Raw genomic sequence first — 17,677 nt, 5'->3', positions numbered from 1 at the left:
AAGGTCCCTCGCAGCATAGAATAACACATTTTGTACGTGTATCTCTAAGCAGAATACATAATAAAAAATACTGAACTTAAAAAAAATAATAATTACGAAATCATCCTTAACATACAGCCAGACATTTTCAAAGAAGCGTCATTAGCTTCCTGAAGAATTAAAGAGAATCCTTCGTTATTAGGCTTCGTTCTTACAAACAGTACCAGCTTCCACAGATCCGAAATTGCTGATCAGACCTCCTTCTTTTTCAACATGCCAAGCAATACCACATTTCACAAAAAGGGAGAAAAACAGGAACGAATAATCACGACTGGAAATGTGAAGCAGTGCATAACTGTAATAATCTGTGTGACAGCAGACAGCCTTCTTTGCGTATGTCTTTGTAAATGCATTTAATTTATTTATATTTTTTTCCTGTTAATGAGGGTGGGACATTTCTGCTGCGTCGTAAATTGAGGGCGTCTTAAATTTGAAGGAATACGGTAATTTAGATCTTCTATTTAACATAATATAATCAAAGAAACTACAGAGTGGTATCGCAAAAGTCTAGGAGCACAGGAGGCCATAAAGTAGTACAGTATTTCATGTTAGATTTCAAAACTTTTTTCAGCTGGTTTCATTTGTCTTAATGAAGCAAAATGTGTTAATAATGTGGGGTGATACTAAACTTTTGGCCATAGCTGTGTAGTGTTCACTATGCTTCTACAGCTGCCACTGAATCATTAAAAACTTGATTATCCAAACCCCAGGATTGTTCAAACTAATTTAATTTCCCTGCAGTGTAAACTGTCACGTCTGCTATGTCTTTCACTCTATGTTATTTTAGATCTATTCTATGTGAATTCCTGCTCGCTGAGCTCTCCAAGACCCCCTCCTCATTATACTTATGAGTTGGTGCAGTCTGTGAGCTCTCTCTCTCCTTGCAGGTTACCGCCCCTCTGGTTGAACTAAACATTCCTTCTCTCTCCTGCACTGTTTCTTTTCGAACAAGGGAACAAATTTCTGCCCATTTTACTGCAACACGTCTTTCATTATGAATTAGCTTGATTGTTTTAACCATTTTGGCTTGATGTTTTCCTGCCCATAGGCAGCAAGCCCTTGCTATTGTTTCCATACAAAGTTCATTATTCTGATTTCCCTGTGAGAATATTCCTGCACTGATAAGAGGCATGCTGACTGAACCTGCCCAAACAGCAGAAGCTTTATCAAGAGCAGCTATCACAGCTTCAGTTAGTTTTTCACTGAATTCAGCATTCCCTTCTATAGGACTACACGAATCATAGCAAATGCATGTAACAAACCAGCTGCAGTTAAATCCATTCCTCACTTCTAATTGTACTTTTTTTTTTTGAACCTATTAAGGCAAGTATCAGCTTTCTTCCACATACTTATTTTTATTAGCAGTCTCTTCCCCCACTTCTGACTCAGAGGAGGACAGTTGAGACTCCCTCTCATCCTGCTCCTTCTCCATTAAAGCGCTTTTCATTTATTTTTCTATATCCTGAGACATTTTGTCTATAATTGCGTTAGCCCTTTTTTCCACAAAGTTACTTACTTCAAGGAGATTTTCTATGAATCTCCCTTCTAATACCATTTAGAGTAGCCCGATTTTCTATTATTTATAATAGCCTTTTCAACGTCCTCTTATTTGCTAGACTTTATTTTACCGGAAGGTTTTTGCACGATTTGACATCACCGCATCTTCAGGCGTAGGATGACGTTGGGTTTCCGGATTTAAATGCCCATACTCAATTTACCTTACAAAATTACGATATGGAATTAAAATGTTTAAACTATTTTAATATTTGTTTTAAAATGTTAAACTATTTTAATTATTATCGGTCGATTATATTTGGTACGCACTAGTGCTTTCTAGATTAAGGTTATTTTAATGGTCATTATTATGGATCATTACACGAGCTCGCCCCACGGTCGGGCGCCAAATGCCACGTCTGCTGCGTTTCGCAGATTTTCACGTACTGTTTTTATTCGGTCTTATTTATTTTCTATTTACTCTGCACACACTCTTAACTCAGGGGAGACGTTAGGAGGACAGAGATGTTATAAACTCTTAGTAGTTTATGTTCGAGCACTGGACGAGCTGTAAGTATGTCCATATAACATTTATTTAATCGGAAAGACAGACACTCAAGACTCATTCATTTTAAGTTTTACGAATCAGAGCAATGCTCTTTCTCTTTATTAAAATGCTTTTAATATTGGAAAGGTAGGTTGATCAGACCACCAAATTCCAATACACACGGTCTACAAGAACCCACTTCAATATTTCAGTTTCATTCAATATAAAACTCTCTTAAAACCAAAACATAGTTTCAAAACCATATACATATAACATATAACAATGTTAGTAATGTGCTTACCTCCTATTATAAGGAAAAGTAGCGTGAACAGAGGAATCAGTCTGGTGGAGATCTGCAAGTGATGGACCACTTCACCCTGTCAAGCAAAGGTCTTGATTGTGGTGCCCTTTTGCGAAAAGTGTGAGTTTTTATAGGATTCGTCTCCATAGGAATACATGGAGAATCTTTATAAAGTCCAATTCTTATCTCTTTGGCACACAGCAGCCTAAAAATTTAGAGCCTTGTGTCAGCAACTTTTCAAGATATGACACCTGGTCTACACATCCGATCATGTTCTCACCAGCTCATCTCTCGACCCCTCCTCTATCTAAAAAGTTAGTTGAAACAAAGAAAATAATATTATTTTGAATATATGAGTGTTGTTTGAAATATATACAACAATATTAGTTATGATTATATTGATTATATGTATTAATGTCTAATAATATATTCCCTCATACCATTCTATTCTTAAAATTAGTTTTCCTTCTCTCTTTACAGGCGTGTGCTTAACAGATGTTATAGGGAACAAGTGTAATACTATCCCATAAGCTTTCCAACAGCACGAATTCAGTAGTTTTAGCTGAACTGCGAATGATCTCTTATTTTTTTCAGCTGCACAAAAAACAGCCTTGACGCTGTTTGATAAGAGAACTCCGCTCTTCATGCCAATTATCCCTTCACTTTCTGGCATGACTTTAAGACAGGCTCACAGCAAGTTATAAAGTTTTTACTTTCTTAAAACCCATCTTCTATTCTTTTTCTTAAAATTACTTTTTTATATTTCAATATCATATTAAGCACATCAGGTATTTCATTCCATTCATCTTCCCCACTCCCCAACTTCTCAACATAGGAATAGAAGAGATGAACTAAGAGAAACCCCATAGTTGTTTAAATGTGAATGTGATGAGTCAAAGGGATTTCGGTCTGTGATTCAGCCTCCCGACAGTAGATGGCATCAAACCAACTCGGGACTTCCCTTACCAAGATCTCGTGACCATGGCAAAAGTCATCTTTTGAGGGGCGGCACCTTTATGAGGGGCGGAAGTACGAGTATGTAAATTCCAGCCACTGGAGTCAAGTGAAGGATAAGGACACTTGTCAGTTGAGGATTGGTGTTCCACTGACTACAGAGGTGGGACATTACATACTAAAGGGAACGTACTACTGTGTTCGGGGTTGGTCCGAAAGTAAAATAGGAGGAGTAACGGGTGGAGGGAGAGACTAGTTTGGTGCAGCGGGATTTTTAAAAAAAAAACACTAACATTTCTTTTGTCTTTTTTTGTTTATGTATGGTTTACCACGAAGACGATTAAAGACGAGTTATCACGATCGGTTTTGGATTTCACCCCTGCACTCCTTCCCTCACACCATTTTGTTTTCTTTTGTTATTTAATTATTTTGTTGTGTATAGATAATAAAAATAAATTATTTTATTTCTGTACACATAAATTACTGTCTGGACATTCCATTTAATACACTCTCGCCTCACAGTGAACTTTTCCTGATGAGAAACAGTTTTATACATTTTATCATAACAGGCAGTGTTAAGCATATGGTCTTTCACACACAAATATTTTATAGTAAAAAGCAAGCATATTAAACCTTATTTCAACATTTTCTTTGGCTAAAAAGGGTGCTGTAGAGACTTAGCATTCAATTCTGGGAATCAAGCCCATCTCGATAAGGAACTACCTAAAAACTGGCCACTTGTATCAGACTATACCAGTTTCTACTGAATTATTTTATACATAAAGAACGCATGATTTTCACAATTATTGATTAGAGCAGCATTAAACATTACATTTGATTACACATTTACATAATTTTCCAAACTAAAGATTACACCGTGTAACAATTTATTATTATTATTTTTTTGTTCCTGGGTAGTAAGTGTTATTTCCTAATTGCTTATGCCTCAAAAGTATAGAAAATGGCTATTATTCCCCACAAACTTTGCTTTTGTGACCAGGACAGTGATATTTCAAAATATCACTATTTCCAATGGGAAAACGGGCAAATGTGTGTCTTTTCGTTCACATAAAGTCAGAAAAAAACAACATATGAATCCAAATTAACATGTATTTATACTAAAGTAATACAAAAATGACTACAAAAGATTCAGAAGTGAGTAGTTTTTCGAGATTTACGATTATACTGTAAATACAGTATAATCGTAAATCTCGAAAAACTACTCACTTCTGAATCTTTTGTAGTCATTTTTGAAGAGGCAAGAGAATGTTTATTGTGATACAACAGTTGTAACACAACAAACTGTGAAAACGTACAATGAGGTGAATACATCCTATAGCCACTGTACAACTCATAAACCACGTTGCTGCCAGTGTTTTTATTTTTTTTTACTTTTACAAATCCTTGACATGTCTATAAAATAAGCCAACAGATACTTCTTACACTTTGAGTTAACTTTTGTTTCTATATTCAAAAGATGGCAAAACCAACCAAGAAGTTTAACCTGTTTTAGGTAACTAAGAAAAACAATATATTACCTTGGTGCAGCACTTACTGCTGATATAAATGGAAATGTTTTTGGTGTATGAAGATGGTATTCACAAACATCTTTAACCTAGTATAATTCCAGACCTTATGTTTTAAAATTAAAACGCACATTTTATATAAAAACTGCCTCCTTTAATGCACATTTGAGACCTATATACGGAATGGAGGTACAGCTACAGGTAAGATTTATGGAATTTGTTAACTAGAACCAATTTAGGTTGACTCAAGTATCTTTTCTCCCCCCTTCGGAAAGCAATTCACAGATCATATTAACACAACTGAAATATTATTCTCTCCTAAGTCTCTGAAGACTTCCAGACGTCTCTTGAGGCTGGAGTCTTCCCTCAGGATCCTTCAGTGAAGCCAGTCTTGGTTTTGCCGCCTAAGAAATCTGTGGCTTTCACTGGTGACCATCAGGACACCCCAGTGAAAAAAACATCTTTTCTCAAGCAGCCCCCTGCATTGCCTCCAAAACCTCTATCCAGGATTCCAAACCATATAACCGGTAAGTTCTCTTGTAATATTATACAAACCTTTTTTTGTACAGTTGGCAGCCCCACATATATTATAACTTAACCCTTAGCGGTCCATTTATTCAGCGCCTGACAGGCGCGTCAGGTCGAATTTATTTTCGCTTGTGCTGTTTATTTTACACACACTGTTTAAAAGTATTTTTTTCACATTAAAACAGGTTTAAAAGGCACTGCATATCAACAGGACACTCAGTACTGCATCTTCAGCCCACAGGTGTAAGAAAAATAAACTTAATGAAATTGCCCTTATATTACAATCATTAATAGTTGCAAAAAAAAATATCCCTTTATTTAAGTCTGTCAAAATGGGACTGCAAGCTTTATTCCGCCTACTGCTTTATTTACACATTGTATTTATTTACATGTACTTACAAACAGTGCATACTTACAAAATATGAAGCATCTGTATTTCTTTAAAATATATATATACTGCTAACTATTCTAAAACAAAGTTCAAATAGTCCTTAAAATAAATAAATAATTTTGTACTATACAACCTGTAAATATGAAATAGAGCAGTATCGGTATTATTTTAATATCATTGCAGTTAAGTAAAAGCTTGTGCACAACAATTGAATGCAAGGGGTAATTACACCTTGGTAGCGTCAAGAGAAAAAAAAAAAAAAAAAACACAGCATTCGCAACAAGGCTAGCAAGTTAAACATATTACAAGTGTGTTACTAAAATATTTGTTCCAAACAGATTACAGTACTTTGGAATGTAAGCTATATAAACTAGACACAAGTGTACGATTTTAATTTATTTTTTTAATTCAGTGACAGCTGCAGCATCATGCATTACATCTTGTTAAAACTGTACCACCTAACCTTTACTATCTGTGAAACACAATGCGGTAATCCTGGCCTATTTTCAATATCAAATCTGATTCACTGGTAGGATGGCACCAGCAAATCAGATGCTAGTTAACACGAGCCTGAAAAGAAGAGCACGCCCACTGATTGTCTGTAGCAGAAATACTGTAAATAGCAAGTCGTTGATAAACTTAAATAATGTTGTTAACTATGTGCATTACAAAAATATAATTATTTAATTGATTATCCAGTATTATATCCATGTATATAATGAGGAATGGAATCGATTGAAAAAAAGATTTTTTGATTTAATTATAGCAGTCCTAGTACACACCGATGATTTTACCCATATTTGGAGAGAAAAGCATCTGTTCTGCTTCCAGCCACGTTTACCGAGTATGTGACTATTGTTTTCTACAATTATTGGATAATTAAAAAATGTTAATGATACGATTATCACGATTATTCATAATCACAATATATCGAAAAATCATTTCATCCCTACTCCTGATCACTCGTATTATCACCAAACTCCTCAATAATGCGTTCCAAGTCATTATTTTATTACTATAACATCTCAAAAGGCTCTGCAAATGTCCTTTATATTCTTTGAGCTCTGGATATGGAAGCAGTTATCTTGTTTTTTTTATGTTCGTGTTAGGTTTGTGGTGCAGGGCCTCTGTGTATTGCTCAGATCCTTTTTTTTTTGGCTCCTGTTGGTCTCACTCAGCCATTGAAAGCGTTTCTCAGCTTTTTCTGCAGAAAAAATGACTAGAGATATATATGACACTATATATATATATATATATATATATATATATATATATATATATAAAAAAAAAAACTTTTTTTTACGCTATTTGCGATGTACGGTGTGGCACACCGCAGACCACGTGTAACCACATCAGCCCAGGACCTCCACATCCGGCTTCTTCACCTGCGGGATTGTCTGAGACCAGCCACTCGGACAGCTGATGAAAGGGTGGATTTGCACAACCGAAGAATTTCTGCACAAACTGTCCGAAACCGTCTCAGGGAAGCTCATCTGCGTGCTCGTCGTCCTCACCAGGGTCTTGACTGCAGTTCAGCATCGTAACCGACTTCAGTGGGCAAATACTCACCTTCGATGGCCTCTGGCACACTGGAGAGGTGGTTTCAACTGTACTGGGCAGATGGCAGACAGCGTGTATGGTGTCGTGTGGGCGAGCAGTTTGCTGATGTCAACGTTGTGAACAGAGTGCCCCATGGTGGCGATGGGGTTATGGTAAGGGCAGGCATAAGCTACAGACAATGAACACAATTGCATTTTATTGATGGCAATTTGAATGCACAGAGATACCGTGACGAGATCCTGAGCCCCACTGTCGTGCCATTCATCCGCCGCAATCACCTCATGTTTCAGCATGATAATGCACGGCCCAATTCACAAGGATCTGTACACAATTCCTGGAAGCTGAAAATGTCCCACCATGGCCTGCATACTGACCAGACATGTCATTCATTGAGCATGTTTGGGATGCTCTGGATCGACGTGTACGACAGCGTATTCCAGTTCCTGCCAATATCCAGCAACTTCGCACAGCCATTGAAGAGGAGTGGGACAACATTCCACAGCCCACAATCAACAGCCTGATCAACTCTATGCGAAGGAGATGTGTCGCGCTGCATGAGGCAAATGGTGGTCACACCAGATACTGACTGGTTTTCTGATCCACGCCCCTACCTTTTTATTTTTAAGGTATCTGTGAACAACAGATGCATATCTGTATTCCCAGTCATATGAAATCCATAGATTAGGGCCTAATGAATTTATTTCAATTGACTGATTTCCTTATATGAACTGTAACTCAGTAAAATCTTCGAAATTGTTGCACGTTGCATTTATATTTTTGTTCGGTGTATATATATATATATATATATATATATATATATATATATATATATATATATATATATATATATATATATATGGCAATTTTTTTTTTTTTTTTTTTTTTTTTTTTTTTTTTTTTTTTTTTTTTTTTTTTTTTTTTTTTTTTTTTTTGCTCGTACTTGTGGTTACATGAAACAAGCAATGTAATGGTTCCAGCTGTCTGTATAATGGATGGATATGGACAGTTGGGGCCTTGTCATATATTCTAAATCACTGCGCTGCCCTCACAGAATTTTAAGTTTGGTAGCCATGTTGCTTACTCTTACAGATGTGCACAGTAACTGTGAAACTGAGTGACCAATTACCTGCAAAAAATCCCAAAGAAAGAAGTAGACATGCTGATTTAGATCAAGAACAATAAAATGAACTGGAAGATAGCAAAACAGAAACAAATACCAAAATAATAAAAAACTATTTGTTGTCTTTATACTCACTCACCATGACTTTGTCACTTCAAATAATGTATTTTTAACGGTTTGTAAATGCTAAAGAAAAACAGAAAAATACACTTCTGCACATTATCCAACCCCTCTGACACAGACCTTGAAATCCGATGGTTGTTTAATTTATTTTTATTCCTCATGCCTGTTCTGCTCAAACAGTGTGTCTGCACTGAGTGACGGGGAAAAAAAAAGAAATCTGTGCCGTCTCAACTCCGCCCCCTGGGGTATCTTTTCAATGGCAATGTACACAATATCAAAATAAAGATTTTTTTTTTTATCATTTTCTCCCAATTTAGAATAGCCAATTATTTTTAGGCTCAGCTCACCGCTACCACCCCCGCGTTGACTCGGGAGCGGCGAAGAGGAACACATGCTGTCCTCCGACTGCTTGTTTTCACACTGCAGACCCACCATGCAGCCACCTCAGAGCTACAGCGTCGGAGGACAGCGCAGCTCTGGGCAGCTTATAGGCAGGCCCGCAGGTGCCCGATTAGACTACAGGGGTCGCCGGTGCGCAGTGAGCCAAGGACACTTCTCCTTTCCCTTCCTGTGTTGTATTTCAAAACAGTATGGTTGCAAGGTGTTCTTGTCTCTCAGCCTGTGCATCCATTTTAAGGGGGCATGATCTGTTATCAATATAAATTCTGTCCCAGAGGTAGTAAAACAGGGCTTCTCCTGCCTACTTAACTGTTAGGCACTGCTTTTCAACAACTGCATAATTTTTTCTCTCGGGGCAGAAGTTTCTGGCTTAGGTATAATACAGGATGTTCTTCACCATTACTCTCCTGTGATAAGACTGCCCCCAGACCGACCTCGGAGGCACCTGTCTGTAAAATAAAGGGTTTCTCAAAATTGGTGCTGGTCAGGATAGGATCAGAACACAATGCTGACTTCAAATCTCTAAAAGTGGCTACAATATGGCTAGCCATTTTACCAGGCAGACCCCCTGGTTAACTGTCTTGTACAGGGACATGCAGCCCGCGGCCCGCTTATCGTCTGACTGCAGTCCAGTGTATTATTTCCATTTCACTTATGAATATATCGTAATTAGTTTTTTTTAACTTTGTTGATTTACTTTTTCTAATTTTTCGAATAAAAAGCAGCACACCATTTTAATTGGTACTACGGAGGGTAATTGCTTCTCATCAGCTTGTCTTCCTCTCCTTTCTTAAATGTACAAACCCGCTATACACATTAGGTTAAACTAGCTTTCTGGATGTGCGGCCCGTGGTAAAGGTTTGGTTGCACACCTTTGGTCTAGTGGCAAAATCTTTAACCCTCTTATTATGTTCAGAATTTAGGTTCATTTGTTATGTTTTGGGTCATATTGACCCGATGCAATTTCAAACTAATTTAAACAGCCTTAAATTGATTAAGTGTTTTTATTTGCAAAGGTTTTACTCTTTTATGCTGTTTTAGTCCAGGAGCTGTGATAAAACTTCTTTGACTGCCAACCTGGGAGCTCCTCATTTTGGAATGTCTTTACCAGTGAGATGCTGTTGCAATACTGACAGTGAAAATTAGGTTCTGCCTTGTAGATATATATTGTTTGTGTTTTTTGTTTATAAATATCTCCAGACAGGTGCAGTCATTTCCAGAGGTAATAATACAAATATAATAATAATAAAATAACAAATTAAAGTTTGTTTTATTCCTGCACACAAATCTACATAGATAAATGCCACGGGTCACAGTGACCCGAAACATCTTATTTGTATACATGACCTGTTCTAAAAAAAATAAACATCTCAAAGGTTCTGTTTTCTGTGTATAAGTTCATGACCCCACCTTAAGAAAAGTTATAAAATATTATACAGAAAATGAAAAGAAAAATAGCATATAAGCTAATTGGAAACTAGAGTTTGGTCAAATAGACCCGAAACCTAGTAGGAGGCTTAATAAAGCGCTTCTAGTAACCGATCAAACCTAAAAAGGCTCTGACCTGTTTTTTTTTTTTTATTAACAGGGCGGTTGCATGACCAAGCAGTCTCTACTTTGTTAAGTTGTGGTTTTCTTAGACCACAGAAAACCCCAAAGCCTAGGCTTTGCAGGAATTATCACCATGGCCAAAGAGATTGAGATTTTGAGATTTTAAAGAAAATAAATCCACGGAAATGGACTATCATTTACATTTTTATAATTCTATTTAATTTCTGCTAGTGTTTTACTGCCTAAATGGCAGCAAGGTTTTTTTTTTTTTAGCTGTAGGCCCATACACGCATTGATCTTTAGTTCTTACTACACGGTCATGATATCTTGTTCAACCAATCACAGCCAATCATAGCTTCATTTAGTTCTGTTTCCTTAAGTTACTTCACAGTGATGCAGGTTCTGTTCACATGGTTATAGTAGATTTTTACTAGAGAGAGAGATAAGGTAATCATTATAAAAAGGTTTCACCATATACTATATCAGTGGTTATATGAAGCCATTGTCAACTTTCTACATAATGAAACCTCTTAAAATGCAAAATTGTATATTGTTATCTGCTTGTGCCTATGCACTGGTAATTGCAGATGTGTTTTTGAAACTTGTAACACTGCTTCACAGTTTATTTTTTAAATTAACAGAAGAGTAATTTTAGTAGTCTGATGCTTCCATTTGTACCATTTCATCTACAGCTGTACTAATGGAATGTTTATGAAAATGGAATGTATGCCATTTTACAAGTCGGTGTTATACATTGACCAAATAAAAAGCATGTTTTTTTTTCTTGCTTAGGACATATGTATGTTTTCTTCTAAATTAATTAATTTGTGATTATTTAATTCAAATAAACAGCTCATTTATTTTAGATAAGTGTGATGCTGAGCGTCAAGCATCTCAATGGATTTATACAAAGGTAAATAAACAAAACAAAAACATGAATTACCATAGAAGTACATTTTATTTATAGTAGTTTTTAAAAAGTAGCAACAGCAATATAAAGTCTTACATTTAAAAATGGTATGCAGTAAGAATTTATAAATATGCACTTTATAAGCCAATAAAGGATAGAGGCACCATAATTATAATGTAATTCTTGGATTAGTAAAATTGTTGTTATTGTCATTGCTGTCATATAATAAAATATCAAGACTTCTGTTATTATACAAAAGTTTTGTAACTATGCTTGAATTTCAGACTCAGGCCAGCCTATCAAACTGCCCTGTATGCCGGGAAAGCAGTCTCCTTCACTACCTCCAAAGAAGGTGATGATCTGTGTTCCACCTTGGGGCATGGACCCCACCTTCAATTCCTACTCACAGATGTGCTCTCAGCAGTCCCTGGCACAGCACCACCACTCCATACTGCCATCCCAACTTGCTGCCCATCAGCACCAGCTACAGTATGGCGGGCCAATCCCAATCCATCAGCCAGTAGCTCCTAGCAGGGTGATAGAGGAGCTCAATAAGACCTTAGCCTTGACGATGCAGAGGCTAGAGAGGTGGGTGAAGACAACACAAACTAATATCACCTTATCTATTTTGTCTTTCTGTTTAAACAATAAAAACAACAAGTGTTTATTATCACAGACTATATTACTGTACAAGCACATTTTTATGAATAGTAATAAGGCTGCAAACCTTTGAAGCATATTTTTTTATAGGGTGAGTAAAAATGAGCATGATTTAAAATTTAAACAGTGTATATTCTTCAATTCTGCATACAATAAATAAATTAATTCAACACACTTGTGGTTATACCATTTTAGCAAACAAGAAATTAATGAATGTTAATCATACATACACGTCTAACATGCTTATATTATTTGGGTTTTCCTGTGTATGGAATGCATATCTGAAGTTTAAAATTCCTTTTAGAAAGACGAAGAACCATTGCTTTTTTTCATCAGCATCTTCGTTTGGATCTGTGCTTTTTGTTAAAAACACAAAACTATAACATCTTTCTTTTTAAAGATACAAGTAGATACAGCCCTATTACCAATATTAAAACTGAAAATGACTGAATCCAAGCATGGGCTATATTTCATTAGAAAACGATTGAGAGCAAACAGCCAATTAACTTCCAGATCTATTTTGCATAAATGCCTGCTGGAACGTTGGAGTGCTTAACTGTGAATTATATTTTAAAATCAATCTGCGCACAAATACCAGCTTTTTCTCTTAACATTCTAATAAACAACTAATCTGATAACATAAAAAAACTACTTAAAGATACTTTCTGATGCTGGTCTAGAGACAAGGGAAATCATGTCTGTGCCAGGACACCTTAATGAAGGCTCAATTCGCAGCTACTGGATATCAAATCAACAGGGAAGACACAATTGGTCCACAATTCTGTCATCGGCTGGATCCAAACAACACCCTCCCTCAAAAATGCCAAACTCCCAAACCTGTTTTAGTTTTTTCAGCACCAGCCAATCCACTCCCTGTTTGGATTGCTTCAACAGTTGTATGTCCAGATAAATTATAATAAGAAAGAGTAAGACCCCAATAAATACATATGCTAACAATAATCAAATAATAATAATTAACAATAATAATATAATAATAATAATAATAATAATAATAATAATAATAATAATAATAATAATAATAATAATAATAATAATGTTTTTTCCACGTGTATGTCATTTTTCTATTCTAATTATGTTAGGGATTATTTTCCTCAGCAGACTGTTAACTGACGAAATATCAAGTTCACGGTAAATATACGTTTTAAAGGTTAATTTAAAGAGAAAATAAAGAAATAAATAATTTTCTCATAGCGATAGAGCCCTCAATGCGGTCTCTATCGTGTGTTAGATGAGCTTGACTTTCATTAGTGCCCTTGCCTACGGCTCGGGATGCATAACTCCAGTCGTGGTCATCTACCACAAGGTGGAGCCCGCATCGACGGGTTCTATCGCTTAATTATTTGAATACAGGGTGTAACTTGTCTAGATGAAGTTTAGGCAGTGTGTAAATTACTAAGGTACTACAGTTTGAATTTAACAGTCTTAACTGAAAACTTTATGTTAAACATAAGTAAATAACATAAACACACTGTATCCTAAAATATATCAACTGAAAGAAGTGAGATTGTCCATCTTTTCTTCCTTTTGCTAGGCAGTTTATAAGAGTGCTCAGCCCAGCAACACAGAAACCTCTTGATTTTGGTTGAATTTAAAACTCAGAAATGCTTGATACCTTTTGTTTAAAAAAATAAAATACAAATAATAATAATCATGATTTGTATCTGCCCTGTTTATTATAACATCATTAGAAATGTGTTGAACAATTTGGTTTAAGCGAAAGAAACGTGTATCATCATGACACATTTCAGGATCCATTGAAGATGGGTTCAGTTTTGGGGCTGAAGAAATGCACACCAATCAATGCAGGTGGAATGTAGGACATGGAAATGCGCTTTCAGAGCACATGAGTTAATTTTAGGATTGAGACACAATTTTTTTTTTTTTTAAACTCTGTGAATATAATTTAGATATTTTATTTAACATCATGTAATCAAAGAAACTAAAAAAATGATATTGCACAAGTCTAGTTAGATTTGTGTCAGTTTTTCGTTAAGTATATGGAAAACTAACTAGGTATTTTAGCGCCCTGGTTGACAAGAATATTTTTGCCCCCTACCGTTTTTTTTTCCTGACGTTATGAGAGTTAGAATGTGTACATGTATAATGAGATATAATATGTATTCTGTGTTGATATCAGTTCTGCCTATTTTGTTTTTGTAAATTTGAATTGATAGTAAAACATTAAAAAATTTAATAAATAAGAAAAATAATGACAAAACCAATGAGCACACCCTCAAGCTGTCGTACGCTGGGTAACTGTTTTGCTGCAGTCATATTGAACCTTTTTGCCTACGCAGAATGACCATTATTAGGCATGAATATGACAACTTTCTGTTTTTGTGCTTGTAGTTTGATAACAGAAATATCAACAGAAAATCTCCAGCATATCAACAGAAAGGCATTAAGTAGATAGGAGCTGTGCAATTTTACAAGGATTTCAAATCAGAAGTCAGAATTAAAATAACTTGTTGAGTTGCAGAGCTGCACAAGGTTTTGTGATGTGTGTATTTTACAAAAAAGAGCCAAAATGGTGAATGCCGACCAGCTGTAAGACAACTGAAACTGGAAACATATTATCCTGTTTGTGATAAAAGTCACCTTCAGAATTATTGGCACCCTTGATAAAGATGAGCAAAAAAGGGTGTATAAAATAAACAACACAGGTAATGAGCTATATTTCATGCTCAAAAATATGGGAAACTATATTCTTTTATACTAATACAATTGCTCAGAGAAAACGTTAGGTTATTACCATAATCCTGGTTCCCTGAAAAGAGAATGACAACCATTACCGAATGGGAAGAGCCTGTCTGACCGTCAATCTCTCAGCATATATACAAAAGCTGCCCTATCAGGGCCCTGCTGTGAGAGGGAAGTCCCGCCCACCTCCTGCTGAAGTGGGACATCCTCACAGTAGCACATTTTCTTTCGAAAACAGAGGTCAGCTGGGGACACGACCTCAAAGGTTAATGGTTGTCATTTTCTTTTCAGGTAACCAGGGTTATGGTAATAACCTAACATTCCCTTTCAATTCGAATGACAACCATTACCGAATGGGAAAGCTGTACCAAAGCTGTCGTGGCTCCAGATTACCAACAGTACAGTCCCATGGCGATAGCAACAGAGCCCACATGCTGCCTGCAAAACTGTAGAGCCCAGAGAGGGTCTCGTTTGGTTTGTCACGCATGTAAAAACGTACAAATGTCTGACTACCTGTCCATGTAGCAGCGTTGCATAACTCATCTAAGGAGTTGCCATGAAAGAAAGCCCATGAAGTTGCCTGGCCCCTGGTAGTTGGGCCGTAATGTCCCCCGGTAACGGGGAGTCCGTCTGTTCATATGCCAAGCGTATCGCATCTGTCACCCAGTGCGCTAGATGTTGCTTCGATAGGGCCTGACCTCTAGAGCGTGACCCGTAGCAGACAAACAGCTGGTTGGACTGTCTCCAGGACGCCGTCCTATCCAAATAACAGCGCAGAGCCCAAACTGGGCATAGCGTATGTTGTCTATGGTCCTCCTCTGACTCGTGCGGGGGGAGGTCTGAAAGTTTCCAGAACCACTGATTGTTTAATATGGAATGAGGATACCACCTTTGGCCAAAGGATAGATTTGTTCTTAATGTTACCCATGAGTCACTTCCAGTGAAATCCGTGCATGTGTCATCAGTGGACAGCGCATGAAGCTCACTTACTCGTCTGGCAGACGTAATGGCTATTAAAAATGCCACTTTTAATGAAACAAGGCGCAGTTCTGCTGACGCCATGGGCTCAAATGGGGGACCCATAAGTACCACTTCTAGATCCCACTTGGGGACCATACTTTTCGTGGGAGGACGAAGCCTCCGAGCCCCTTTAAGAAATTGCACTGCCAGGAAATGTGCCCCAGGGGACACTGAGTCAATTTTGTCATGGCACACAGATATTGTTGCCAGGTATACCTTCAAAGTGGACACTGATTTTTCTGCGTCAAACAGGTGTTGTAAGAAGGTCAATATTGTCTCAACTGGGCAAGTCACCGGATCATGACCTTCGGCAATGCACCAGTCTTGGAAAACTTTCCATTTATATGAGTACTGGGCTCTAATGCTCAGCTCCCTAGCAGACTGTAGTGTTTCCAATACTGCATCTGGCAAACCTCATCTGAATAGACGGCTACGTTCAACGGCCAGACCCAGAGTTGGAGCTGGGCTGTTTGGGTGCCATAATAGCCCTTCCGCTTGGCTCAGGAGGTCCTTGCGCAACAGGATCTGCAATGGCTGATCTGACAACAGTTTGGGTGCCATAATAGCCCTTCCGCTTGGCTCAGGAGGTCCTTATGCAGCGGGAGCTGCCACAGCTGATCCGACAACATATCAGAGAGGAGAGCAAACCAGGGGCGTCTCGGCCATCTGGGTGCAACCAGCAAAACCCATGCTCTCTCTACCCTGATCCTCTCTAGTGTCAGGGGTAATAATGGTAGCGGAGGAAATGCATACAATAGCCCCTGTGGTCAGAGGTGAGCTAGCACGTCTACTCCCAGGGGGATCCCGTCTCTCTTCATGGAGAACCATGGGGGACAATGAGTGTGCCTCGGCTGTGGCAAAGAGGTCGACTCATGCCGGTCGAAACGAGAGGGGCGCTAGGTCCGAGCTGTTTTTTTTTTTTGTGGTTGCTGTGGCCGATTAAATCGGCGTAGAGGATGACGCAGCGAGCCCGCTGGGTCTCCTTACAGCACCACAACAGCTCTCACACGGTGTATGAAAGAGCAATGGCCGCTCGCTAATCCCTTAAGAGGGGTCGAAACCAGCTCTAGTCAGAAAAAAACTGACGAGAATAAGCAAGAGCACTCTTAAACACACTCGAAGCGCAATTTTACAGTGATTTTTTTTTTTTTAATTTGCGGATAAAACCAACAAATCAGCCAGTTTTGATTCAAGAAAGCAAAAGCAACCTGACCTGTCTCAGAGAGATGAGAGAAAATGACGAAGTGCTACTGTGAGGACGTCCCCCTTCAACAGGAGGTGGGCGGGACTTCCCCCTCACAGCAGGGCCCTAATAGGGCAGCTTTTATATATTTGCTGAAAGATTGACGGTCAGAGATGCCCTTCCCGTTAGGTAATGGTTGTCATTCGAATTGAAAGGGAATGTTTATTTTTAACAAGTAATTTTTTTTTTTTCTCAAAAAGTTAGGTGTCAAAATTATTGGCACCCCTAAAGATTCTTATAAAAAAAATCAAACAAAATTAAATCTGCATTAACATTCTACTTTTTCAATTACATCTCAGTCTTAAGGAACTGTATTGTGGCCTTCCATAGCTTCCTCTTTCACTGGGGTGTAAAAATGAGGTAAGACACATGTAAAATCCATTTATCATCTATCACCATGGGGAAAGGCAAAGATCTCACAAATGAGACAAATGGTTGTTGACCTTCATAAACCAGTGGTACAGTGGTAAATCTGCCTGGTAGAGGACGCCTGTGGTCACCAAGTCTCCAAATCTACAAGTTGACATCGCCTTCATGCTAGTAGCCTATTTGGAAGGGTTGCCAGAAAAAAAGCCTTTATTGAGAGCAAC

At 37.6% G+C, this 17,677-nt stretch overlaps 1 protein-coding gene across 4 annotated transcripts in view; it reads left to right on the top strand.

The window, feature by feature from the left end:
- Nucleotides 1–17,677, top strand: part of LOC121314594 (phosphatase and actin regulator 1-like) — a 226,707-nt gene that overhangs the window by 149,831 nt on the left and 59,199 nt on the right. For all 4 annotated transcript variants that reach the window (XM_041248022.1, XM_041248023.1, XM_041248020.1 and 1 more), the window contains exons 5-6: nt 5,185–5,388; nt 11,728–12,031. In XM_041248022.1, coding sequence (XP_041103956.1) covers nt 5,185–5,388; nt 11,728–12,031 — 508 coding nt within the window. The remainder of the gene's footprint in view (nt 1–5,184; nt 5,389–11,727; nt 12,032–17,677) is intronic.

The sequence above is a fragment of the Polyodon spathula genome, chromosome 4, assembly GCF_017654505.1.
Source record: "Polyodon spathula isolate WHYD16114869_AA chromosome 4, ASM1765450v1, whole genome shotgun sequence".
In the NCBI taxonomy this organism is placed as follows: Eukaryota; Metazoa; Chordata; class Actinopteri; order Acipenseriformes; family Polyodontidae; genus Polyodon; species Polyodon spathula.
The sequence above is the reverse complement of the archived record's forward strand: the minus strand, read 5'-3'. Positions and strand labels throughout refer to the sequence as shown.